Below are 27,448 nucleotides of genomic sequence, written 5' to 3'. Positions count from 1 at the left end.
TTTGTAACACAATAACATATAACAAAAACATCAAGCAGATTCAGAAATAGCCAAATAATGGTGAAAGTCTTATATGTAGTGACAAAGCTTTACCTACTTAATATAGGAGCTATTTGCCCAGAATCACTTAATAATAATAAACTTTACACTAAGTCTTGCTTGTTAATCTCTTTCCCCAACATGTTTAACACAAGGCATGTGATTTTATTTGACATAGTTTTATATTTTCAAAAATAATACTAAAGCTTTTTCACTAAATTATTTGTGAATGTGTTTTCATGGGGTTCATTTATCGGCTGATTTCATTGGCTACAGAAAGCGCCGACAGATCAGCAAGCGTTCCTCAGGCTAAAACTACATTTCCCATCGGACCTTGCGATGCGAGCCCTTTCGTAGCCTGCAGTTTGTGCCAGTCAGCTGCGCCTCAGCTGATCGGAAACAGAAAACGGATCCTTCAGGAGGTTACAGGGAGATCTGTGTGTGAGCAATGGCTGAGGCCATAGCCGATACCAGGAGGTTGTTGTCCAGGCCACAGAACTTGAACGACGCCTATGGACCCCCTAGTAACTTTCTAGAGATTGACGTGAGTAACCCACAGACGGTCGGAGTAGGCAGAGGCAGGTTTACCACCTATGAGATCAGACTGAAGGTGAGTAAGACAGACCTGGCCTTCTGTGGGCAGACTGGGCAGACTGGGGCTGGAGAGAAAAGCAATCAGATACCTAAAAGAGACTGCGTGATATTGCTGTTTATTCCTTCTTTTTCTTCATCTACTGTAAGAACACCGACATGATATTGAAGTAAATGCACGAATGTCAGCTTTTTACTGGTGTTGGGAATTTTTTGGTTTATCTTCCATGAGCAACATTTCTTGTGACAGTTCTATATTAATGTTGTATTTCTATGTTATAATACGCTATGTAACCTAAAATAATTATGTAAAATTCGAATAATTCTTAATATTAATACTTTTAGTATTAATCATAGTAAACAGTTATTTAGTTTAGCTGAGGTGGGTATTGGAGTCCCCCATTATCTAACTAAAACAAGTAGAAAAGGAGAAAACCTAATGCAGAATTGTTTTGTTAATCAACACTTAAGGGAGATATTAGCACTTGTCTCCTGATGTTACACTAAATCCTCTCTAGTTTATTTGTAGCCACACCCAGTTCATTCATAATATGACTAAATCGATTTGTGGACAAAGCCTTTATATCCCTAAACTACAACTGTCACTCACTGTGACATGTTGAGAGAAACAGTCCTGCAATCAATCAGCAATGATATGCTTTAAGAGGGATAATTAACAGAATTTCAGCAAATAATCATCTAGGTCACTTGTCATAAACTACTAGTGATTAAGACTACCAGTTCATAAGTACAAAATAAACTTGTTTAAAAAATGTTTTTTCCTTGATACGAAAACTCAGGTTTTACCAAAGACTGGAAAGGCATTGAAAAAATGCTTTGACATTTGTCGAGAGAAATGTCTTGTGTGCACAAATGAACCTATAACTATCTGTTGAAGTGTATATATATATAGCCTTTACATCTAGTGCACATCCCTGAAATCTGTCAGACAAAATGTCCAAGTTTTTGCTTATTGTCAGAAGTTGCAAGAAAATAACTAATAATGCAAATGATAATTAATGATAATAATAGAACTAGTACAAGTGTATCATACCAGTGTATTATACGAATGTATCACTGTATATATATTTAATTTACATGTATGTATGTGCATGTACCTGTATGTGTACTGTATATGATTACGTATAAGAACATACAGTATATGCATACTTGTCAGGTACAAGTAAGCTGAAAAGCACAGGATAGGTCCAGAGACCAGCTCACTCTTGTCACATTTTAGAGCGAAAAGGACTTGGATCAAATGTTCCTGCACCCACAGTTTGGGGAAATAGAGCTGACAAATTAAATTTTTTACACCCTTGATCAGAATGCAAAAACTGAGTCGGAAAGGATGATAAGGGAATTTAGACATTAGTGTGCGTCACTCAAAGGTCCTGATTTGAATACAGTGGAACACTTGAGCAAGTTTTACAATTTTACAGAGAAAACCCAAGTCTGAGGTAAATTCTGCTCGATGAGCATGGAGTAGTTTTGACTTTCTTTCAGAACTGACTTGACTTGTACCCCAAGGAGTTCAAACGTAAAAAAAAAAAAAACATATAGGCTTATTAGTATGATTCGCTATATAGTTTTATTTAGTTGTGAATGCAGTTGACCTTGATCAATGTTTTATAAGTGGCTAAAGTTATCATTTAGTAAATCATTAACAGGCCTCTCAAAAGCAGTAAGCACACTTTAGACAATGGAATGTCAGTCTTACAGCAAATGTAATACCAGAAATATGATCAAGGTTTTGCCATGAAGGATAGGGTAGAGTTCTTGTAAAGCTCTGTGAGGCATGTTATCAATTAAGATTTTACGAATTCCAAAGACTTCAAGCACAGTATGCACCATGGCGTCCACTATAATGAAGGTCACATTTCAAACATCTAAATGGAATAACCTTTTCTAACCAACACTTTAAAATATGATAGATAATAATTTACTAGGAAGACTTGCATTGCAGCATTTACACATAGGAGAATACAAATTCTTGGCCTTTGCACCAGAGTAAAAAAAAAAAAAAAAAAAAGCCAAACCACTCATGCAGAGTATGAGTGACTACAGCAGTCAGGATGTTTTCACAGGATGTCTTAACAGGAAGTAGTATTCCCCTCCCACTCATTTCCTTCCTTCTCTGTGGAAATTGGAAGGGGAGCTCTGAAACAAGTGCTGGTTCCATCATTGATAGGTCAAGGTTCAGGTGAGTAGGTTAATACTGACGACACATCCCCAAAGCAGATGAGACACAGCACCAGGGTGATTATTTGCGGGATAATGGTGCATTTGTGCAATGTACAAGCTAAATAAACCGTAATATTTTCATATTTCATATCATGCAGTATCCCCTAGGGGAAAGTTATTTTACAACATAAAAACATCATCCACAAAGAGTCCAGGACACCTGTTACAGATGAGAAAGTAATTGTTTTATATTATTCAAGAGTGAGATTGCATGGGGCTGAATGATATCCTAAGTCTATTTCTTTCATGCCAGGGGACACAGAGGCATTCCCCACATGGCAGGAATATAAATAGACAGAGGAGGGCGTGAGCCACACACTTCATAACACTGTTGTAATGCTCAGACTTTGCACCAGGTGAAATCAAAACTTCATCCCAGCTGCATATACTGTACATTGAGACGCCTCAATCAACAAAACGCTACCCTCCAGTAACTTACAGGGGTTTAATACTGGTGCAGAGTGGTCAAAAGTCTGATTTGGTCCTATAAGACAGTCTTGATACAGAAAAATACACAAATGAAAAAAACTAAATAAAGACTGCTAACAAGAACAGGTTAATTACACTGAACGATTGCAGGTGTCAGTGTAGCAGGGTGGTGAATCTTTTAAAACAATTTATATGCTACATCATTTCTGATTATATCACTTCTGCGGCTGCCAAAACAGAGACAAACTACTTCCGACTTGTCGTTTCCATTCTTTGTATTGGAAGGCGAATAATAGTTTTACTTCTCAATGAACGTTTTGGTGCACGTTGGTTTTTCTGTTTTGCACATTTATATGGTAGTGACAGATTTGAGCCTGTGTCATTAAGGGGAAAAAAGTTGGTGCTTAGGAACTGGTCTCTAATCTCTTGTAAAAAAGAAAAAGAGATTCTGCTACTGCAGCTGCTTCATTAGTACAGGATGAACATCGTCACGGCTGCATGGACAAAAATATAACGGGGACTAACATAAAATGCAAATGACTGCATTCAGTTTTGTTGTTTTTTAAAGGACCTGTCATTGTGGCAGATTTGTCAGGAAGATTTGTTTTCTGGTCAAATCTTATACAGAAGCGCTCAGACAGGTTTAGATCTGGTTACGGCGATGAGGTGACTGAACACGCCTACAGTTCTCACACCAAGGAGTGTTTGAAATGCTGCCCTCGAGCTGCCCTTCTGTTTTCCCGTGTACGTGTGAGCGATATCAGCCCGCATTGTAAAGAATGAAGTGAACCTTGGAAGCTTATGTTACCTCAATTGATAGCAGAGTCTCAAAATTGCAGATTAGGTTGTTGACTTTGTACATGAAAAGGCTAGTGCGTGAAATCTCAAGCTTTGTGGTAAAGTGCCTTTTTGGGGCGGCGCAGTGGCGCAGTGGTTAGCTGGGGGCCCTGGCTTCAGTTTCTACAGTCCTACTTGCCTGCGGTCTGTGTGTGCTCTTCTTTTTTACATGGGTTTCCTCCGGGTGCTCCAGTTTGCTCCCACAATCCAAAGACACGCTGGCAGGTTAATTGGCTTCTGGGAGAATCGGTGCTGGTGTGAGTGTGTGCGTGTTTGTGTCTAGACTCCAGCCCAGAGTTTCCACTGCCTTGCGCCCGTCGCCGGCCAGGATAGGCCCCTGTGACACTGCATTGGCTCAAGCTGTTAGAAAATGGATGGATATAAACTGCATGTTGGAATATCAGGCTTTCTCGCCATGCAGTTCAGATCTCAGTTCATCATCCATTTGCTGAAACTGTGAGGGGCTCCTCTTTTTCTGTGTGTCAGAGATGTATTTAGTTCCAGCCTGAGCGTTCTGCAGTTCTTGGTGGCAGTATTTACAAAAGAAGCTCAAGCAGGGAGCTGGAAAGGTGTGTGACTTGAAGAAGACTCCACTGCTGAAACATTTTTTCTTTTCCTTTCAGTGTGGAGTGAACTTTTACCTATATTTCCAACGGGCAGAGGTCCTTTGTTGCTCACGGAGACTTACAGTTTTCCCCCTTTTCTTTGATAACCTGTAGCCATTTGTAAAGGTTCAGATCTAAAAATTAAATCTAAAAAGTAGCCCTCAAAATTGCTATGCACTAAACTGTTAATGGAAATATGCAAATTGTTTGCTGTTTTGCATTATTACAATTCTATCAAATTCAGAGTTTGTGCTCTCAATAATCATGAAGTTCCTGTCTGTGGGGAAAAAAATAAGTACAATAAGGAAAGACTGACAGTTTTGACTAAATAGCTGTTACATAGTTCCGGTTGGGTGAGAATTTACAACCCCTTTGCAAAAGTATTTGATTAATAAATTTATTTCACATGTTCCGCTGCTCAAATAATGTCACTTGCAGCTGCAGAGAAGCCCTAATGCTCAGTTTATCAAGTCTTTCAGCTGTCCTTGACTTCTAGGCCTGTTCCTTTTCATTAAAACCAAAAACTGAGCTGTATTCATGCAGGCAGGGATACCATTGTCTTCTGGATTCAGTTGTGTTTGGAGGATTTGTATTACAAATGTTTATGCTATCTGACTATGCGGGAAGCATAAATTAAAAGATAATAAACTCGATATGTTCTTTTTAAATTTGTTTCAGAGAACAGCTTGGAAGTGGCAAAATGTGCTTGCATCATGCCCAGATATTTTAACTTTACTTTAAAAGTAATACTAATTTAAGCTCAAAGTAACCTTAATGAAGGTTACGTGATAATGCGTAAGATTGTGTGCTTTGCAGGACTATGCTTTATTTTAAACTAGGAGTTGTTTCGTTTGGCACCTTTGGTCTTCTGAGCGAGAGGGCACAGAAAAAATAATGGGTATTATGAGCTTCTGTGCCAGAGAACGTTAGTGCCACTACGTTTTACATTTGAAAAGGCAGAACTTTGTAAAAAGGTAGTAAAAAAAAATAAAAGTCTGGTCTGTCTCTGAAAATATTCTGTTGTCTGGTGTGGTACCATCAGTGTTAACGGTGTTTTCCATAGTGGGAATCTGCAAATTCCTTCTCATACAGAGTGTGCTGTGCTCCCAGGAAAGCCGTGACTGATGCCAGACGTCCTTGCATAAAATGTTGGTGTCCTGCTTCTGGTTTTATGTGTGTGACGTTGGCATCTTTTGGCAGCCGAATTTTGTGAAGGGGTCATTTTGTGTCTGGAGATGTCTCCCATTTTCATTCCTTTTGTGCCGTCTTCCCAGTTTCCCAGTTCCCAGTGCCTAGTCCAAGGTTAATGGTGAACAAAAGAATGTTTCTGAAATAGCTAATCAGTTTTGGTTGCCAAAAAGGTGTTTTTTTTCCCCCCACTTTTAACAGAAAGAAAGGTGTACCTGTAAGTGTTTATGAGGCTTACATAGTATTTGTTGAACCTTCAGCTGCAAAGTACATAACACCAAGGTATGAGTTAAGCTTTGAAACCGTTTAATTTGAAAACTGATAGAACTCTAATATATTCTTATTTAATCAATTATATATATATATCCAGTTTCAGTTCGATCTACAGGATTTCTCTTGCTATATAGCCAAAAGGTAATTTGCTTATAAAGACCATATTCAGAGAGCTCTGGCAGTGATTAGGTTAAATATAAAAGTACTGTACTGATTTGGGTGTAATAATTAGCATACGCGTGTAATCAGCATTATTGTGCGGAATGAAACCTCCTGTGACCCTGCTTTACATATGACTACAAGAAAAAAGGGAGCATCTCCCACAAGTAACTTAACTTTCCAGTTACTTGCCTCAATTCTAACTTTGAATTTTTGCATTTTATTTTTCAATTGCAGTATCTGCTCATTTCAAAGCAATACGGACACCGCAAGCTCAGCGTTTAGTTCAGAGCCTCAGCAAGTAGCAATTCTGTGTCACCCAAACTTGGTAGTCTGTCTCTTTTCTCTTTTTTTTTTTACATGAACTCAAGACCGCTGGACTAAAACAGCTACTTTAATCCTCTCATTCAGGCGGGAGAATAATGAACTAGGGGAGAGATTTCCTTCCCCCTCCATCAAGGCACAAAAAAAAGCCTCCCCACTGAAACCACAGCTGTTTACAGTCACAGCCTGGCCAAGAGGCATTGCAAATTGGCTCTGTAGCCCTCGGCACTGTTGCTAAAGATTCATACCTGCCTAGCGATGTGCCTCATTACTCCTTTAAATGAATGTGAGGTCAGCGCCTCAACATGCATAATAAAATCATACAAGTACAGTAAAACTGTAGACCCTAGGAGACATTCAGAGCAAAGGAAAAGCCACTCTAGAGTAAACTCTTGCTTAACCTTAACCTTAAGGTGTGCCTCTGACCTTAAAACGCCACATGATACAATACGACAAGACGAAGAAATGGTGTATAGCTTACCGCACCCACTGAAATTCGGTTGTAGTGGACAAGGTCTGACTGACCTGGGTACAGTTGCAAAATTTGTGCATGGTGATGAGCTGGCAGTAAAGTGACTGAAGGAAGATGCATATGGGCTCCTGGGTTGTTTGCACAACATAGCGACTGTTTCTCCGACATAAATAGACTTGTGACATGTCTGTTACTGTGTAAATAAGATGCCAGTCTTTATTAGCTGTGCTTAATGGTGTGTATTGTAAAGAACACATACAGTATTTACATCCACAGATGCTTCCCCCTAAGGAACAAAAACCAGCTAAACAATCTGCTGCAGTTGCATTTTAAACGGCTACTATAAATAATCTCTCTTGTTTTGCTCTTAAGTTGCTTATTATTGCTTAAATGACATGTAGCTCCATCGGTTTGATTATTGTGTTACTGTTACTTGTTGGGATTCCATTAGTACTTGAGCACCTGTTTTTCCAGGCAGTGTCTGGGGAGCAGTGTGGGTTAATTATCTTTATAAGTTCTATAAATTAATCTAAAGTTTATTTTATATGTGCAAGCGAAGGCAGCTCTAAAGAGTATAAATACAATTTGAATGACTTTAGAATGGTTTCCTGACAATTATCCTCATTTTGCTTTTTGTTCTCAGAACACATAGAAGAATTCTCTATATGCAAGAACAATGAGGTAAATCATTAAATAAATACTAAAAGGCTCAATATTAAAAAGACATCTGCTGCAGAATCCAAAATAATTTGCAATCCCATTTCTAACATGCTGGTTATATCCGTCTTACTATGCCATTTTTTTTTATCTCTTACAATATATTTGAGCTATTCTAATATATGCAGTACTTCAACAAAAATGTCCTTGTTTGGTTTAATAATCATATAATTATAATATCAGTGCCTGTATCAGTTTATAATTATATATCAGTGCCTGTAATATTCTTTGTCACCAATTTTGTTTGGGTTTTTAAGAAAAAAATCAGTATGTTACTTTCCACCCCAGGCATAATGTGAATGTGAAGAATCAGGACTTATTTTTGTTAACTGGTAGCAGTCATTAGAATTCATGTTAATCACGAGTTACCAACAGCTTTTGTAGATTATAAGTATAAGTATAATTACAACAAAATATAAGTAGATTACAACACTTTCTTCAGTGCAGTTAGAATTGCATTCAGACTCATTTGAGTCCACACTTTATTAAGATTACTCCATCCTCGCATTACACTGACAGTGCGAAATGGATGAAAACTTCAGAATTTTACTTTATGGAGCGGAACATAAAAAAAATGCTTCTCTGTTGCAGCTTTTCCTTTGTTGTTGTTTTGTTGTGACCTCTGTTCATTAATAAAAATGGGCAGCCTGTCAACCACAGTCAAGTGTAATCCGAACTATACAGCATCCTTTCAGGCAACTATTTTAATGGAAATGTGGAGCATATTGTATCAAGGCTACCATATCCTACTTGAAATGACAGTATTAAAAGTAGAAGTTGATACTATGGTAACAAAGCAGCTTTCTGCAGCAGAATCGAACTCTGTTAGGCCCAGGAGAGTGCGCCGAGAGGCGGAGACGTTCTTCATTGTTCTTTTCTTTGGAATATGATGCGATGAGATGGCATTGTGCTCTGCCTGGCTTCCATTTTTTAATACTTGTATTTAGAGGGGACTCTTTAACTTGACTTGATCCATCCTGCTAAAAGCTAATGCATAGCCAGCCTTGAACTGTTCACAGATAAGTGGTGCAACCTCTCTGCTTTTTAATGAGTGATGGCATTGTTTCTAACACATGCATACATTTGAATGCCGGCTTCAAACCCCCATGTAAGCAATGTGGGAGCTTTTAACAGATCAGTAGGGGCTAGATGTTGAAGAAGTGAACTAAGTAGATCTTGGACAATGGCTATTTTTGTCATAGAGACGGAACTAAAGCTGGTCTGGGCTGTATTTCTCAGGCTGTCTTTATTAAATATCATTGTATTGTCAAAGCTATATCAGTTGGTATGTCAAGTGTGGCTGTGAAAGCTGCAGCTATGTAATCATATTATTCGAGCAGCCCATTTTTATAAAACATCACTATTTGTTTTCAGCTTTCTGTTTCTTAGCATTTTGGCATGTGCTCCTTCTGTGCTCCTCTCGGTTTCTCTTTATAGACAAGGGGAATGTCGTTTCTTGGTCTTTTTGCCGACTGTGGTAATTGCCATCTTTCAGGTGCAGGGGAAGAATTTGGAAGCTTTCTTTTTTGTAAGGAGAGCTTTCTTTCTTATTTCTTTCTGTTTTGTGTCCTGCTACTCCCTCTCCCCTATTTCGACTGGCGTCGGCTTTCTGAAGTGGAATGCAGGCACACTGAAGAAAAAATAAAATAAAAAACGAACCGAACGATGATGGACACTGGAAGCATGTGATGTTTCTTGCTTGTAAAAGTGCCCTGTGTAGTTTCTGGATGCTGTTAGATTTTGATTAAATATGCCTTTATGCAAATGGAGAATGGAATTGTAACTCTATGGAAAGTCGCTACACAAATATCGACAGCGTGAAGCAGTTATAGAGTTGACTCCTAGCAGAATGAGTTAGGAAACACTTTTATAACTACTTGTTTATGATGGTCTTGTACAATTTCATACTTAAATGTAGGTCATTCTGCATTTGTCACAGGCTGCATTCGGCGTTTGCTTGTTGCTGTGTCGTACAGATAGTGTAACGGATAGAAATAGAAATTCCACCTTCACTAGCAGAATGTTGCAGGAGAAATGTGGAAGTACTTCCAGTTGGCCACAAGCAACAGTTGATCTTGTTCACTGTTAAAAACTGTGGAAGGACTCGTGCAGAATTGTAAGAACTGCTGTATATGTTCTCTGAAGCTGATCTTGTAATGTCAGGCTGCCTCAGAGCAGACTCAAATCAACACTCATTGAACAAATACACACTTGAGTATAATATAACAGCAAACACTGTTTCTGCAGGGACCACATTGTGTTTTAAAATCAAGTACCAATTTGTTTTTATTACTGTCATCGGTAAAATTGATCTGATGAAGATTTAGTGTGCTGATTGTAAAGTGATGGAGTTGCCACTGTATGGATGCGTCCCATTATTGTGGCATTAGTGTTGTTCAGATAAGCAATCAGGCAACATATCATAATATATCTGCATAAAGGGCTTCTATCTGCAGTGGTCTGAGTCCTGAACGCGGAGAGGGCAGCACAGAGACAGACCTGCACTCTACCTAACTGAGTGTTAACAACGGTGTTACATTACAGAGTGAAATCATGGATTCCAGACTGATTTTATGATTACACTGGGGAGCCTTATGGAGTATTAGTGGGGTATTTCCAGCTGGAAAATGTAAAACGCCCCTGGTCCACAGAATTCAGCTGGCCCCATGGTGCTTTACTGCAGACATCTGTGTCCTGGGCATCACCTCAGCCCTGTCTGGTGAAAAGAGCTTGTGCTTCATCAGTCTGTCACTGTTTAACGATGGGTTGAATCTCGGGGTCACTGCAGCCGTGTTTCAGCTCTTAGTAGAGCTTGTTAAAGCAGGCAAGGACCTATCAGAAATGTATCTGCCCATCTGTACTCCTGTTGAGGATTTCATTTTAAACTCAGAATGCACTGACATGTGAAACGTGTTCGGGATCCATTATTCACTGTGCACATCTTCCCACACAGGATTGGCCATTCTGTTGTTCTCTGGTGCATTATCGGCTGTAATCCACCTACACATGAATGACAGCATTTCATTCTCTTTGCCTTCCGTGTTCTTATTTTTAGATTTCTGTATATTTTATTTTGTTGCCTGGAAGATGAAAATGACAACAAACAATTGGAGGAAATACTTTTTCTGAGTTCTTAAAACCTTGAAGTATGGGTCCTTCAGTCAATGCTTAGCAAAAGGTGATTTTTAGAGCTGTCTGTTTAGTGTGGTGTAAGTGTGAGAAGGGATATTAGACTGCCCTTTTTGACATGTTGTCATAACATTCATTATATTTCCGTGCTTTGAAATAACGCTTTTAATCCCTGAAGACCTCAAAACTCTTTCCACGGAGGAGGAGACCCACTGCAAACCCCACTGAAGAGCAGGATCTACCTGGGCAGAGCATACCGGTGTTGTGCCAGCAGTCCCAATACACAACAGTTCAGCAAGAGGAGTAGAAGAAATTGCTTCCCCAGTTGAGCACAGGCAGAACTTTAGGATGGCCATATCACATTGTGGAAACCAGGACTGAAATTACACGTCTACTCTTTCAAACAGTTCCACAAAATCTTTGATGACTCAGTCGTCAGGACCTCGATTGATGGTCTCACTGGGAGGATAGCAGCTCCTCCAGCTTAGCGTCCCTGAGCACAAATCTGTGACATTGATTAGCTGTGCAGGAATCATACATGTCCTATTCTCCTAGCACTGGTGAAAGAATCTTAATTTTTCTGACCTCCGTGTGCACCTGTACGTGGTCCATTTCGTGCCTCAAGAGTAAATTAGTTTGTTTGCAGCAGTTGCCTGTAAATAAGAAATCGGGCTCACAAGAATGATCAAATAAAGCATTACATTAAGTGAGGGCATTAAGTGAACTTCAGAAAGTGGATTAATCTGGGTGCTAATCACCCCTCTGCACTCTGCTACTCTCTATTCCTCATAACTCCTTCAAGAATTTGACTGCCGCATGTTAATCACCCTGTTGGGCCTCAGTGCATAATTGCCATAGCAGTGCTCAGTATGAGAAACAATGTGCCTCATACATATTCTAAAATAATGCTGAAATGAAAACAATTAGTACTGTATGAAACACTTAAAGCTTTTTTTTTCTACCAGCGGTTGCCATCAGTGAGAAGATTCCCTTCAGATTTTAAAGGTACGCTTTTTCAACAGGGAGTGGATTTGTGTCAAAAACCATAAATACTACGTAAATATTTGTAGTTCATCAGTAAGTAACTGAAACAGTAATAATCAGTTTCAACATCATTTGCTCTATATACAGTACTTCAAACCAAATAATTCTCAATAACATAATATACAGTCCGTTCTGCACAGTTTTTCAGTATCTAAGGCAGATTTCTATAATCTTGCACTGGCAAAAACAATATGTTTGCCCTTTTAGCTGTTTTGTATGTATTGTACCTTTTATCAGATGTTGTTATTGCTGTTCTTTCTGTAGTTGTCTGCTGTGACCCTCACAAGGTGTACAAGTTACCTGATTTTGGTTCAACAGCTTTAAATTAATAAAGCCATCCCAATAAATATACATTCAGGGCTTTCTATGGTCACTAAAGCTCAGTATGACTCTGTAATCATGCTTTAAACATGACTTCAAAAAATGAAAGTAAGTATAAGCAAATGTCACTGTTTATAGAGAGACAAATATAAGTGTCTGACTCGAATCGGTATTGAAATGGAGAAGTGGAAGTGGCTACACTGCTAGAGTTCAGAGATTTCAGCGTCCAAACGGGAACATCTGGCACTGAACCTCCTGAGAATAGACAAGCAGTCGGGTTGAGATTTGTTTATCTTTTCTTAAAGGAAAGAGATAAACACCTAAACAGCCATGCTGGATGCGATGTTGCTTTTTTTATGTACAAGAAGGAAAAATCCAACAGCGCAGCTGACAGACCGGTAGAGCACACCCGTCTTTGTGTTAACATCCCCACGTTTATGGTTTATTTGAATTTTGGCACATCTCTTGGGTATGGGGAGGCAGTGACACTTTGCGTGAATATCTGATGAGAAACCTGGTCTGCTGCTAGTTTTTAAACTTTGTTGGTGCAACTACACTCATTAGGTTACATTTCAGGGACAAATGAACAATCGCCACTTCCAGTGTGATGAAGTGCAGTGTGGTCTCTGCTGTGTTGTGGTAAGAGGAGTCTGGCTGCAGGACGGGTGACCTTGTTCCAGGGAACAGACTGGAGCCCACTGCCTCCTGCTTTTCCATGTGCTTTTACAGAAGGGCGCTGTACATCGTAATTGGTTCATGATCACAATACTCTCTACACCGTGCTTTGTTAGTCTTTGGTTGACCTTGTCTGGGTAAAGTTCTGTTCCCTTCGCCACTGTCAGCACCCTCCTGTTGGGGCTCTCTGCCTTGCTTTTTCTTTTTGAAAACGATTGGAGTTTTGTTTGAAGGGGGGCCACTAAATATAAAATATTTCTTTCTCTTCTTTTCTTCAGTCTAGTAAGAAATGCTAATTAAAATCCCCAGTGGATTTAATAAGGACATAGGGGACTCAGTTCCTGCTGTACATGTTGGAATCAGATTCCCCTTCTGGGGATATTTTTGGATTTTCCAGGATTTGTGTTGCTTTAATACTCTAAGAAAAAGAATGGGATGACAAAATAGAAGTGAATAATCAACGTAAAGCGTACCTGGCACATTTTACTGTATTTTCAGTTATTTACAGAACTTTGAGAAAGACTTCATGAAAGACTTTCAAAACATCAGTTATACGTGTGCACATTTTAAAGTGTTAAACTAACAAACCCTGTTTAATGAATAATTTTCAATTTTAAAAAATGTAGTCTGAAATGTTTGTTAATGGTATATGAGTGTGAGCATCTGAAATTTTTTAAGCAGAAAAGACTACATTACGTTGCTCTGTCTGAAGACTTTGGGGAAATCTTTGGGCAAAGTGTTTAAGACATGTTCAGTAAGGAATGAGCCCTTGGCTAAGGACAGCATCTGTGTAGTGAACCAAGCAGTTTATAGCTGATGACGTTTCACAGAAATTGTGTTAAATGGCTCAATCATGTGCTGAACCCCTCATTGTGTAGGTATAGTATAGTGAATGGAACTGTGGTGCACTGCCACTAGATTGAAAACTGGGGGGAAAAAATACTGTTTTGTGCAAACTCTAATTAGGTAATGTAACACAAGTAATTTGTCTCCTAGTGAACCAAGGAAACTCTCTGTTGTAAAGAGGTGTCTAAACTGCTTTTCATCGAGTGAACCAGTAAGAATTTCATCTCACTGTAGTGTTTTTATCAGCTTAGTGCCACAATTAAAATAAAGAAACTAAATCTTTTTTTTCTTTCTTAATAACAAACACCTGGTAGTTTTGTCCTCTGTGAAGATGTGAAAAACCACAGTAGACCCAGTGGTAGTCAACACTGAGATCAGCGGGAGGGATGAAGTGATCGGAAGAGACACAGTTTGTCTGGATGTGACAGAGCCTTGGCATTTTGTTTGTCTGGCGGAGCCATTTTTGCAGACTGCTTTCGCTTCCTTGCTCATATAGCAGATTACCATTAGCTCAGACTAAGGAAGTGAGAAAGTGTGTGAAAGATAAAACACAAGGTGTTTGTTACTTTTGTGTGTCTTTAGAGTTTCATGTCACTGGAATGTACCAAGATATCTTGTCTTCAAGAGGCTTTCTGGTTCTCTTTGATACTTTTCAGATTTTCCAGTCAATTATAGATATAAGGTCAGCCTCGACATTCACAAGGGTTTTGTGCAAAGAACCATCACAAATAGCCAGATTTGCATGTAACCAAGTCCACCCTCTGTTATCGCTACCGTATAGTATATATGGTTAAAAGACATAATTAACCTTCCCTTATTTGACAATTAAAGTACTAATGCATTGATAAACCGGAGCAAACAATAGTAATTGTTAAAGGAAACAACATAAATCTGTCCCTCTCGTCCAGCAGATATCTGCACTTTCTCTCTGTGCCTCCATGATGAGCCCCACTGGTAATGAAAAGGGCAATAAGACTCTCAGTGTAGAAAGTCGTCTCCAGCCTGTCATTCCCCACACTGCTGACGCAGAACCTGGAGTGTTCGTTACAATAGAAAAACAGGACCACACTGAGATGCTGGGTAGTGGATAGTGGGTAGGGGGCGGGGAGAGGCTCACTTGCCAGCTAGATTTGTCTCGCGATCCTAGTCTGCTGCACAGCTAATGTGAAAGTTCGGTTTCGGTTCGGTTTCATACTGCTCTCTTCTTCTTCCTCCTCCTCCTCCATACATCCTGAATTCTGTGAAAGTCCTGTGTCGTTGCCATTGTTGTCGAAAACCTCTGGTCTCGCCATGGGCGAGAGTCAGAGTTTGCGCAAATTAAAACGTCAAGCAGCCCTTCCTGCTCTCTAGGCGCTGTACTGACTAATGTACGAGCAAATAACTACAGTTTATACAGCAAATATTCCACTGCGCAAATGTTCCAACGTGATCTGCATACATTGTTGTCAAGTAAGTTGCAGTGCTCAGCATCGCCATCTCGCAATCAAGAGCAATATTTCAATTGGATTTAAAGAGATGTTTTCACAAGCCTGCTTGTTTGCAGTGTAATAGGGCGGCTTCACATCATCGGACGTTTTGTTGGCTCATCCTGAATCGCAGGACATGGCGTTGCACAAACCTGGAAATGTAGTCTATTTTGTGATGGAAATTGGAGATTTTACAATTTACTGTGCACCTTTTACTTTTATTGGTTTGAAATGCACTCATCAAAGGCTGATTCTTTCTGACCCCAAAATATAAAAATAGCATTGCAGTTCCCCTTTCATTTTTCTAAACGTTTCGAGCTTTTTTCGCTGTATTCAAGATTACGTTTTTGTCCAAGTCCTTCAGTGTTTTTGTCAGGTTAGATCTTTCAGTAAAGATTTAAATGACGTATACGTGTGTTTACAGTCATTGCATGTCACTCAATATTCCATTGAGCATCCAGTTTAGAAACCGGATTCTTTTATTATTTGCGTCATTGTTTATTTTGTCTGACATTTTTGGAAGACACCTTGACAGATTCGCAAAGCGGAAAATGCAGTTTTATAATGGCGAAAAGGAAATGCGATGGCAGCAGTCGGTAGGTTTGAGGGTGGAGGAGACCTTAGGATTTGTGCAGTGCAGACTGACTTAAAAACATTTTTCCATTGGAAAAGAGTCGATGTTCCATTCTCAAGTTGGAAGGTTTTCAGAAGCCTAAGTAATTGAGCAAAGAGAAGGAAGTCTGGGATGGTTAACTTGATCTTTTGAATGGGGAACGAGGAGGACAGCAGGGGAAGCACCATGCAGAAGAAAATAGGTGACGAAGAATGATGAAGGGAGTGCAAGGCGAATTGCTCCCTGAGCTACACGCTGGTGTATACTGTATATTGTATATTGCATGCCATGCTGCCATTTCAATGCATTGTCAAGGAATGCCAAGTTATAAAGAAGACACTCCTAAACATCTAGGATGGAAATTAAACCAAAAGGGTGTGTTAAAGAGTTGTGCAGACACATGAGAAATAGTGCTTAATTGAACTTTCCAGGTCTAGGAGGACCCAGTATGAGACGTGAGTGACAAGGGAAGAGTTGATGAAATGCCTGCTAGTGCCCATTGCTGAACGAGGCCATGGTATTGTGATGGTGTAGAGGTTGTATTGCCAGAGTAAAAAAACTGAGGAAGAAATATGGGCCTTAGGTGTGCTTGCTGGGAGGCCAGCAGCCATGTCACCCTGCAACTTACAACTGGCAGCCCACTGAAGCTAAGCAGGTGTGAGCCTGGTCAGGACCTGGATGGTAGACCTCCTGGGAAAAACTAAGGTTGCTGCTGGAAGAGTTGTTAGTGGGGCCAGCAGGGGGCGCTCACCCTGTGGTCCATGTGGGTCCTAATGCCCCAGTATAGTGACGGGGACACTATACTGCAAAACAAGCACCGTCTTTCGGATGAGATGTAAAACAGAGGTCCTGACTCACAGTGGTCATTAAAAATCCCAGGGTGTTTCTCGAAAAGAGCAGGGGTGTAACCCCGGCGTCCTGGCCAAATTTCCCATGCCTCCTAATAATCCCCCTCTATGAATTGGCTACATTACTGTGTTCTCCTCCCCCCGCCCCCCCCACTCCGACGGCAGGCGGAGCGACGCGCCGGTTGGAGTATTCTCGGTCGCATTTAATGGCAACGTCAGATCAAAGATTTGGTTCAAACCACCAAATGGAGACAAGCGGACCCCGCTGATGCGGGATTAGCGCTAGGGTGAGAGAGAGAGAGAGGTGTGCTTGCTGGGAAAAAGCACCCTTCCCTTTCGTGCTGTACCCTCTGAAAAGTGAGGGTAAGGTGAGGTTTGTTTTCAGTCTGACCTTACCTTACCTCAGTGGGAAAGTTTTTGAAAGTGAAGGACTTGCTTCCTGGATGGATGCCTGACCGTAGACCTGCATTTCCTGGAGTGCTCTTGGTGCGAGCATTTGTGCTCACCGCATACGCCTCACTTGTGAAGTGGGAAACCTTGAGGACTTCATTTCCGAAGTGAAATTTTTATACGTTTGAAAGATGTGTGTGGCAGACTGTAAAAAACAAAAACTAATGAGTTTCTTTTCATCAGTTGGGATTATTTTGATTTAAACCATAATTACAAGACCCGTCAGCCAAGCAGTCCCGTAGTAAGCGGCTCTTCTGAGACAGATGAACAGTTAGTACAGTACTTTATATATGTGCAACAAGTCATAAACAATTGTAAGAAACAGCATTCAGAGTGTCAGCCATATCAGTATAGGACATTTCGTCATAGCCAGGAATGTATCTGGTTGATCCCTTCTGATATTATACTTCTGAGCAGCAACATCTTTTTTGTAATGTTGTGACCAAAATGATACAAAGTATTGTAAATGTGGTTTTCTTCGTGAGTGAGCTTGTGAACCACGACACAGGTTATCTTAAATCTTGGTGGGTTAACTCACACCCAGGCCTGCTTCAGGCTTGTACCTCAAAGCCTCCAGTGATACTTTATACACCCACAGCAGGTCACGACAAAGTTTGGTGAAACGAGCCATGCTGAGCTAGTTGGTCTTCTTCATCAAAAGTCCTCTCACTCCAGATTTGGAAGGAATCACTCAAGAGGCGGTGCAAAAATGTAGTAAAACAGAGCTCCTACATAAAGAAGGGTGGCAGCCTGACCTCTGTTATGTTCTCTCGTTGATATGCGTCATGTAAGACAAACCGCTGCTGTTTGGCCCATTAATTCCAGTCATGGTATGCGTCATAGTCCATTCAGTATAGTTCACTTACATCAGTATGAGGCTGTTGCTTAAACCAAGATGGCTACTTAACTGCAGTTTAGCTTTCAACATTCAAATTGTCTTGGTTTCATCACGCCAAGACCTCTTCAGAACTGCACCTACAGGTTGCAGCACTGCTTTAGACAGTCGCGCTGAACCATCCCAGTGCACCCTGTAATGCCACTCTCCTCTTGTTAAAAAATTGGTTGGCCAGTGAGCCCCAGATGCGGTGAGGTTTGTTCTAGCTTCCCCTTAGTTCACTCACGGCTCTCCCACGCTGGTAAGGTAAAAGCGGACCCGTGGCAGTCCCCTTTCAACCTCTGCCAAGCATTTCGAGCTTTCTTGCTCATGCAGGGTTTCATGTTGCACTTCATGGGTATTGACTTGTTTAAAAGGAGAAACTGCCTGCAGTTTTCTAGTCAGATATGTCCTTTTTTTTACTTTAGGTGCGACTGGTGTATAGACTAGGATTTCCAGTTCTATCCTGCATTGAATCAAACCCGGGCATAGAATAAACCCTTTACCGTGGGTAGCTAAAAGCTAGATTGTTGTACCATTTCCATTTTTATCTAAATACCATAGTTTTGTGTGAAAAGACCTTCCAGTGTAGTTGCTGGGGTAGTGTCACGGGGGTGTGAGAGGGAATTTCTGGACACCCTGAAGTGGATTAGTGCCTCTTCAGTGGCCTATTACCTGTAACCATGATATATTGTTTCAGGGATTAACTTTATAAACTTCCGTGCTGAGGTAACAGAACTCTGAGTGAAAGCCATTCACAAGCCTGATCCTAACACACCGGACAAAGAGAGCGCACTAATCTGCGTCTCCTGTTACTGCAGAGGAGAGAATTACACATGCAGCGTCTCACCTGAACAAAAAAAGATCAGCACTGTACCTGTTTATTAACGCCGCTGTGGGTTCACAAAGACACAGAGATATTTAAAGCCAGGGAGGGCAAGCTCAGGTAAAAAGCTAATAGATGAAATAAAAGAGTAATCCAAAGCTTAGCTCCAGAGCGTTCTAATCTTTCTCTCCGGGGGAGTTTTCCTTTAAAGTCTTTCCTCAGAATCCTGCTGCAAAGTGAAAAAAAAGTTCCCCCCCCCCCCGACAGACCTGACTTTAAGGTAATTGGTTGTTCAGTGAAATTGTATTTCAGTTATGAATTCAGGCAAAGAATTTATGTGCCTTACCGCTAAAATGCATTTTAAATTGAGTTTGGGCAAGAGCAAAGCACAATGTTCTTTACAACAAACAGAAATGAGGCTGCCAAGGAAACACTTCAAGGGCAATATACTAACTTATTATATTAGACATAAGTATGACCCACTGCGGCCCTTGTAGAACCACTTGAGTCAGAAGTCATACAGGCTTTTCTGATGCCAGACAATCTTCATAATGATTTTGTTTACTGCACTAATTTATTTATTTTATTTTTGCACAAGGCCATGAGCAGTAGCTGAATGCGGATGGTCTTGGCAAAGTGGTTTTCTAGAATTTTGGCTCTCGTGGGTATCGCAAAAATCCTGTTCGAGCTGCAGGTGTGTCCATAAACACGGATTATTAGCTTCTTTTTCTTATGAGTAAGAGATTGCCTCCGCCAAGTATGTTTTGCTTTTTAATTTGGTAGTGCTCTGTTAATTTCTGAAATCAAAGATGCATTTTCCCCTTTATTCTTTTGAAAAAATAAGGTGACTTGGGCCATAAAGCAAAACAGAGTAAGAGAAAAGGAAAAGGAGGACAGTGGGGGGAGATTGATGCAGAAAAACTCCCGTTGGCAAGAGGTACATGTGTACCTGGTATGGGTGTTGCGTACACGGTGTGTCCTCAGTCGCTTTGCAGTTCTCCCATGATTTCACATTTTAGTTCTATTCCTGTACCTCAAACTGCTGTTCCAGACGCTGTTCCAGTCGGCTCTTTCCTTTTGCACTTTCCCAAATGAAAACCTTGTTTTCGGTCTCTTTTACAGACCAATCTTCCCATTTTCAAGCTGAAGGAGTCCCGGGTGAGAAGAAGGTACAGTGACTTTGAATGGCTAAGGAATGAACTGGAAAGAGAAAGCAAGGTAAGCTATTCGAATTTCCCGCATTTCTCATATCATTAAATGCAAAGGTGTTTATATAAAGAAGGTCATCTTTCCTGTAATTAATTCCACTTTAATTGGCTGCAATCCCAGGGGCTTATTAGTAATGATTGTGATTACTTGCATATACAGTATGTGGTGCTTTTCATCGCTAAGGATCCAAACGCTTTATACTGTATATATTTGAAAGGACTGGCTCATCCTGTCCCAGAGTGCAGCACACAGCAGATCGGGGAAAGGCAGAACTTTAGGAAGGCCTTATTGTACAAGCATCTGTACAAAAAATCCTCATTCCTTAAAGAATCTTTAATGACTCAGTCGTCAGGACCTCGATTTATGACCTCATTGGAAGGATGACGGCTTCTCCAGCCCAGTGTCCCTGGGCACAGCACTGTGGCGTTAGTTATGCATGTTTGCTGTGTGGTGATCACTGTGTGGGAACTGTACATGTTCTATTCCTAGCGCTGGTGCAAGAATCCTGCTTTTCTAACCTCCATATGCACCTATACATGGTCTGTTTGGTGTCCGAGAGTAAATCCTACATTTAATGGTTTCCCAGGCTTTCCTTCATACTGCATTGTTTTAATCTGTTGTGTAGCGTGACCGCCCGCGTACTGTAGTTTCTTTGTAGTTTTGACATGTGTTGAGGGGGAATTATGTTTTTATTAAAACGTACACTGGGATTGACATCCCTACTTTAACATCTGGATGTCGCCTCATACAGCACAATGTCTTATTAACCACCATATTCTGGTCCTGATGTAAGAGCGCCACCTACTGGTCCACCAGTACCACTTACAATAGGATCCTATTTTCCCTTCAAGGTCTCCCATGCGAGTACTGACCAGGCCCAGCCTTGCTTTGCTCCTGAGATCTGACAGCATAGTTTGATACCATACTACAGTACATTCACTGTTGTATGCCATCATGTGGGAAAGGCAGGAATCCAGTATTCTTAATAATGCTTGCTTGGGACACTGCACTTACATTTGCTTGGTCAATCATTCAATACGTCTAAATTGAAACAACTATTTTTGCGTATTCCCCCCTCTTGAAGGTTAAATCTGCAATAATTCAAGATTTGCTCCCAGTCAGCAATGAACAAGAATGATTTGAACATTCGAAATTTTTCAAAATGGAGGGGCCCATTCAGTCAAACCAGTTGGTTTTGTTTTCAGTGGCTAGGTTACTCAATGATTTCCATATTTTGAAAGGAGTGATGTTATCACTTTTAACACGTCACTAGCTCGTTTGTCCTGGTTGCCTGCAGCTGTTTGTGTGAAGAAGTGCCTCCTATGGTCAGTTTTAATTCACTTCCCCATAGTTACCATTTTTGTCCTCCGGTTCATGTTTCACTGTTGATTATGAAAACGTCAGTATGGTTAGCTTTTTGAATATTTGAATCCTGTTCCCAATAGTTTTCTCTGTTAAAACAAAAAAAAGATTTTGATCTTTCAGCCTGTTAAGAGGTTCATAATATTGTTTTCATAAAAATGTTCTGCCTCCCTGGACTGGTTCAAGGGTAACAGTATCTTACAGTAACATTTTTGTATCTTAGTGACAACAATTGTACACAGTATTCTTAAGGAGGTCTGTACTAGAGCATTGCACAATTTTAACATCCCTTAGTTTAAATTTTGTGTGGTTGATAACAGTCTGTAGTGTGTATACTATACACTATATAGTGTCAAGAATATGAATGTGTATACTTTAACATAAGTATTTTTCATAGATTGTTTTGAGCTGAGTGTTTCCCATTTCTTCTTTATAGTGTATGATTTGCTGCTTTTTGGCACTGTATTGAAAGTTTTCTAAACCTGTTTGAATTTTCTCTGTTGCTTCTACAGTCATCAGATTTTCTTCCTATGTTGGTATTTGGAAATTTCTCTGCTTCACTATCTTAAAATCTACATTGGTCATAGAAATTAATGCAGATCACTGTGGTACTCCATTAATTATATCACCCCAGTTTACTGCGTCTTGGTATTTCTTGGCCTGTCAGGACAGCATTTTGTGTTTGGAGTAGATGTCCACCTTAACGCTTGTTTGGCAGTTCTGCAGTTTTCCAATCTCATAATATGATCAAACCAAATCAGTCTTCACTTCTGCTAGATTGTTTTGAGAAGTAGCTGGCTGTTGGGCTTGTCCTGCCATTTGGTAAGTAAGATGGGATGGGCATGGAGAGAGTTGTAGCAGTCCGTTTTGACAAGCTGTTTTTTTGTTATTTCCCAGCTCTCTGCCCCATATGGTAGAACAGGTATAACTGTACAACAGACATATAGCTATGGGCATAGACACGACTTGAGCTTGCCGAGATCTTTCTGTTGTTCGCTGCGTTGTGCGGTCCGTTCAAGGTTGCTGCTGCTCTGCCAGTCCGCACCTTGATTTCAGCTTCAGTGTGATTGTCGTCCATGATGAGGCTGCCTGAGCAGGAGAAATTGGTTGGAATTTCAAAATCTTGGCTGCTTAGATATATATGTGGAAGTTGTGCAGGCATGTTGATAATCATGGTTTTGAATTTGTTTCGCTGATGTCACAAGGGCTATCTGTCGACTAAGTTGAGCTAATCTGGCCATGTTCTTCTGCAAGTCACTGGCTGAGCTGCCGAGCAGAGTTATGTCATCAGCAAAATCTATGTCTTCTGGTTACCACTCAACCGAGTGATTCCTGTGGGTTTTCCATTTGATGTCTGTTGCACCAGCCAGATTATAGCCATGCCATACAGTACTGGCGACAGCACACATCCCTGTTTGACTCCTCTTGTCACCTTGTGCTCAGAGTGGACAACAACTGTACAAACTGGTTTAAGACTGCAATGACTCTGACCAACTTGTGACAGCTGACAGCTGTATCTTATCGTAGTCTTACCAGGAATGAGTGATAACAATTTGATCATGGATGGATGGGTTTCAGTTTCCTAACAGTATTTCACTTCCCTTGTGTATTTCCAAAATATATATTTATGTATGTTGTTTGGCAATATGTCTAGAAATAGAGAAACACAGTGGGTTGTCCCACATCTGGCAAATTGTGTCAGAGTGCCACAGAGTGACAGTGTTTGTGATAGCAGCTTGTGGAACAGATCTTCTGGTAAGGGAAAATATTAGAGTGAATACTGTGCTGTTCTTGGGTTTCTTTGCAATCTAGGAAGACACACCCAGTGGCCTCTGTGTTTTTGTGTACTTGTGATACCATGAAATGTGCCTGAGACACATTGGGCTCATTGACTTGAAATACCATGAACCAAAAGATACAAGCTGCTCTGAATGTCATTCCCCTGTTATACTTTTTCTGAGATATGGCCCTTCATAAATTTGAGCTACAGCCTCCAAAGCAGGGCAATAATCATTTTGTAGTCTAGGTAAAGCTTGGTCCAATACTGCTTACTAAACCAATTTTGATCCCATATTGCTGGCCTGTCCGATGGTCAAATGAAATCAAAGCGCATTATATCGTGAACCCAATTTTTATATGGTCTCTACCTAAGCTTAACTTGTCTTCCAAGTTTTCACAAAGGATGTTTCTGATGGGTTCAGACTGCAACTTCATCACTGCGACTTTGCTTCCCTCACACTGTGTGTTATCTCCTTCCTCCTTCAGGTTGTAGTCCCTCCTTTACCTGGGAAAGCTTTGTTCCGTCAGCTGCCATTCAGAGGAGATGATGGGATATTTGACGACTCCTTCATAGAAGAGAGAAGGCAAGGGCTGGAGCAGTTTCTAAACAAGTAAGTCAGGGGAAACTCCATTGTGGTGTGATTTCTGCCATTTTTTTTCTTTCCCATGTCCCAGTTTACCTTAAATTAAAGATTGTTTTATAAAGGTCAGTTTATAGCTTTTTCCGAGATTGGTTTTAATTTAGAATTGCCAGCTTTCCGTTGTCATACCCAGCCGATTTGAGATCTCTAATTGAGCGATTTTACATCCCATGCTCGTGCCTGTAAACTCCACAGCAGCACACGGGGAAGAAAATGGAAGTGTAGGTGGACTCCTCTTCCCCAACCACTTTCAAGTCAAGCTTCTTTTAAACGCCTTGCGTCAACACTACCCCGTACAGCAGGTTCTGTGTCTCGGGCGCTTCACCTACTCTTCCAGTGCCCAGGAGGCCCCAGGGACTCCGAAAGCAAAGAGAGCCCAGGCTAGAGAAGTGCCAATCACAGTCGGCTAGAGACCTGACCCAGGCTCGAAAACCCCGATCAGAGAGCTCCACCTGCAACCAGGCAAGAGCTTTCACTGCTTGAGCCAAGGCTCGAATCCTTTCCCAGAGAAGCCAGATCAAATCAGTTTTAAAAGTGCACTGTGCATGCAAAATCAAATGTGTTGACCCAGCTTTATTTCATCTGATTTTCTGCCATCTGGATAGATAGTGGAGTTGAATGAAAATGTACGGATTTCTGCAACTACTTATGTAACTTTTTTCAGTTGTTTCGAAAGGACAAACAAACATTTGTTTGACTATATCCTGATGAGCCTCCATGTTGCAGAAAAGGGGACTTTTCAAGTTTTCCAAATGAAATTGCTTGCAGTTAACAAACAAATGCATATATCATTCATGTCATGTAGAATGTATCTTTTTATAATTACCTTGAGAATGATTAAAATTGAGGAAAGGGCACAAGTGCATTCTACCTGAGTTTTAAATTTGTTTTATTTTCCATACGTAATTTATGCTAATTACTACTGAAATTACAGTACCTAATTCTTTGAAGAATGTTGTATGCACCCCAGCTTATTTTTGATCCAAGGGTGTTGTTCCTTTTTTTGCATGAACAATAAAAGTTATATTGTAATTGTAATTATTTGCTGTGATTACAGACATTGCTATTATCTTTGTTTCATGTGCAAATGTGGCAAAGCTACCCATTTGAATTTTAATCTGTAAAACTTGGTAAATTGGCAGACAGAACTGTAGAAATGTTTAGTAATTTAAGAAAAAAAAAATGGGAATTAAAAGGTATTGTTGATCATGTAATTGTTCAGACTTAATAGCAGAGAAGTCTATGACAGTCTATAACCATTTGCAATTTTCTAAAGGTACCATTAAATGTTTTGTAAAGGTACAGTTTAACATTACAGCTTAATATTGTCTTCCGCTTCAAGGCCATCATTTTAAGCACTGCATTCAGTGTCTCGCTCATTTGGAATGATGATAAAAGTGAGAACGAAGATGAATTTCATACTATAGTTTATGTTAAGGGGAAGAAAATAGATTAAACGAAAGAGAATGACAACAATTGTCCTAATTGCTGGTGTTGTGTTTGTGTTCTGTATTGTGTCCTGATGAAACACTAAGGGATTATTTAGGGAGTATCGCTTGCTCTTGAGCCATGATCTCTGTCAATGATGCAGTCCAGTATCTGTGAATGGCCATCTTGATAAACAGCTGAATGGATGGAAGAAGGCAGAATAAAGCATTTTAACACTTCAGGGGACTGACCGAGGTTGGTGAAAAAGAAGACAAGGTGTAATTTGATATTTCAGTTTTGGGAGGACGCATGTGCACTGACATAATGCTCAGATCTGCTAGGCTTCAGGGTATAAACGGCCTCCTCAAAAGACCATGTGCCAGTTTTTTCAGATTTCTGATCAAGGAAGTAATTTAAAGATCATTCAGAACGCAATTCATTTGGATTCATGTCTTCTTCAGGCCTAGAGGACCAGAGTTCCCTTAGCTAAAAAGATTACTGGCTTAATTCATCAGTATCCTACAAGTATTCCCAATCTTTGGACTGGAATGTTTTGATAAAATGTTTTATTCTAAGATTTGGCGCAAAACATATACCTATCAATCAATAGTAATATTAATATTACAGTCTACTGTACATTTATGTGGCATGCATTCTGTGTTTCATTGGTTTTATTTTAAAAAGTGTATACATATGCTGTATTTTTGTAGTTATATATTGTAGGGTTTTTTTGGTTTTGTCAGCCGGTGTATTGTGCAGAGCTGAATTGTAGATTTTAGACACTAATTGTGTAAAATCTGTTTGTCTTTCAGAGTGGCTGGACACCCCCTGGCCCAAAACGAACGCTGTCTTCACATGTTTTTGCAGGATGAGACCGTGGACAAAAATTACACACCTTCCAAAATCAGACAAGCCTGAGAGACACAGGGATGGATGCACACCAATAGTATCTGATTTTTTTTTCCTTCGCAGAGTTCAGATGTTATGGCTAATTTTATGGTTCAGAAAATGAATTAATAAAAAAACGTCACCGATCTGATTTAATTCCTCACAGATCGCCTCAACGATGCTTATGTTTTCACTCTGTCAGCCTGAACTCTTGAGACAGTTATGCATAGTCATCTATCGGAAATCTTTTCACTTTAAATTCCACTAACTGCTTCTCATAATTTTCACTAACACTCACGCGCGAACAAAACTGAACTCAGTAAAAGTATCACATCGTTAGAAAAGAAACTCATCTGCTGTGCCCGTGTTTAAACAAGCTGCACATTTCACTTGTCTTTGGTTTTCAGTTTCATATTGATTTTGTGTTAATTACTAGTTAATACCTTCCACTAACTGAAATACTGTATGTGCATCAACCAACACTTCCTTGAAGCCTATAAATGATTTTCTACTGCAGAAACAGTGAGGAAATAACAGCATTTATATTCTGTACATTTAAATTTGTATACTGCTATGCCATTTTGTTTACATTGAAATTTTCCAATAAAAAAAGGTCAAACTTGTATGCATGACACAATGTTCGTGTCAAGATTTTCTTTGTAGCGCTTCTCAATTCAGCTTTACTAGTCTTGTGTCCACTAGCATTTTTAGTTGTCTGATGTTTGCTCTTACAATCTACAACAAAGTCGTACAGACTTCCAGTTGAGCACAATTGGGGGAAAAAAAGCTGGAATCTCAGATGCCGAGAAGGTGGAATAAATGAAGATGCCGCAAGTGGTTCTGAAACATAAAACTCAATCAGCTTTTTATTTTTTAAACAATTATGTTATCGCACCTATTTCTGAAACAGTTTTCAAACTATTAACTGCTACCACATCACCAGAACTGCTTCATAGTAAAAGGAAGTTGGTTAATGTTAAGCAAAAAAGATGAGTGTGTTCATAAGGCTCAGAAGATTCAATTATTGAAAATAATAAACAAGGGGTATTCTATATTGCATGACATCAGAATCTATTCATGCTATTTTGGCATTTTTTGAATAATACCAAATATTTAAATAATACAAAAAAATATATTATTTGTGTTTATTTCCTGTTTTTGTCAATATATA

The 27,448-nt window shown here is 40.0% G+C and overlaps 1 protein-coding gene across 1 annotated transcript; it reads left to right on the top strand.

The window, feature by feature from the left end:
- Nucleotides 1–408: 408 nt before the first annotated feature.
- Nucleotides 409–26,914, top strand: snx3 (sorting nexin 3). The gene is made up of 4 exons (XM_088625797.1): nt 409–649; nt 20,093–20,188; nt 23,807–23,931; nt 26,202–26,914. The coding sequence occupies exons 1-4, from the start codon at nt 488–490 to the stop codon at nt 26,305–26,307; spliced, it is 489 nt and encodes a 162-aa protein (XP_088481923.1). The 5' UTR covers nt 409–487; the 3' UTR covers nt 26,308–26,914.
- The last annotated feature ends 534 nt before the right edge of the window (nt 26,915–27,448 follow it).

Source organism: Lepisosteus platostomus, chromosome 3 (assembly GCF_059453375.1).
Source record: "Lepisosteus platostomus isolate fLepPlt1 chromosome 3, fLepPlt1.hap1, whole genome shotgun sequence".
NCBI lineage: Eukaryota > Metazoa > Chordata > Actinopteri > Semionotiformes > Lepisosteidae > Lepisosteus > Lepisosteus platostomus.
Note: the sequence above shows the minus strand (reverse complement) of the source record. Positions and strands in the feature narration are given on the sequence as shown.

Coding starts and splice junctions, on each gene's coding strand:
- snx3 (XM_088625797.1), top strand. CDS start 488: ATGGCTGAGGCCATAGCCGATACCAGGAGGTTGTTGTCCAGGCCACAG. Junction 650..20,092: donor CCTATGAGATCAGACTGAAG/GTGAGTAAGACA, acceptor TCTCTTTTACAG/ACCAATCTTCCCATTTTCAA. Junction 20,189..23,806: donor AACTGGAAAGAGAAAGCAAG/GTAAGCTATTCG, acceptor TTCCTCCTTCAG/GTTGTAGTCCCTCCTTTACC.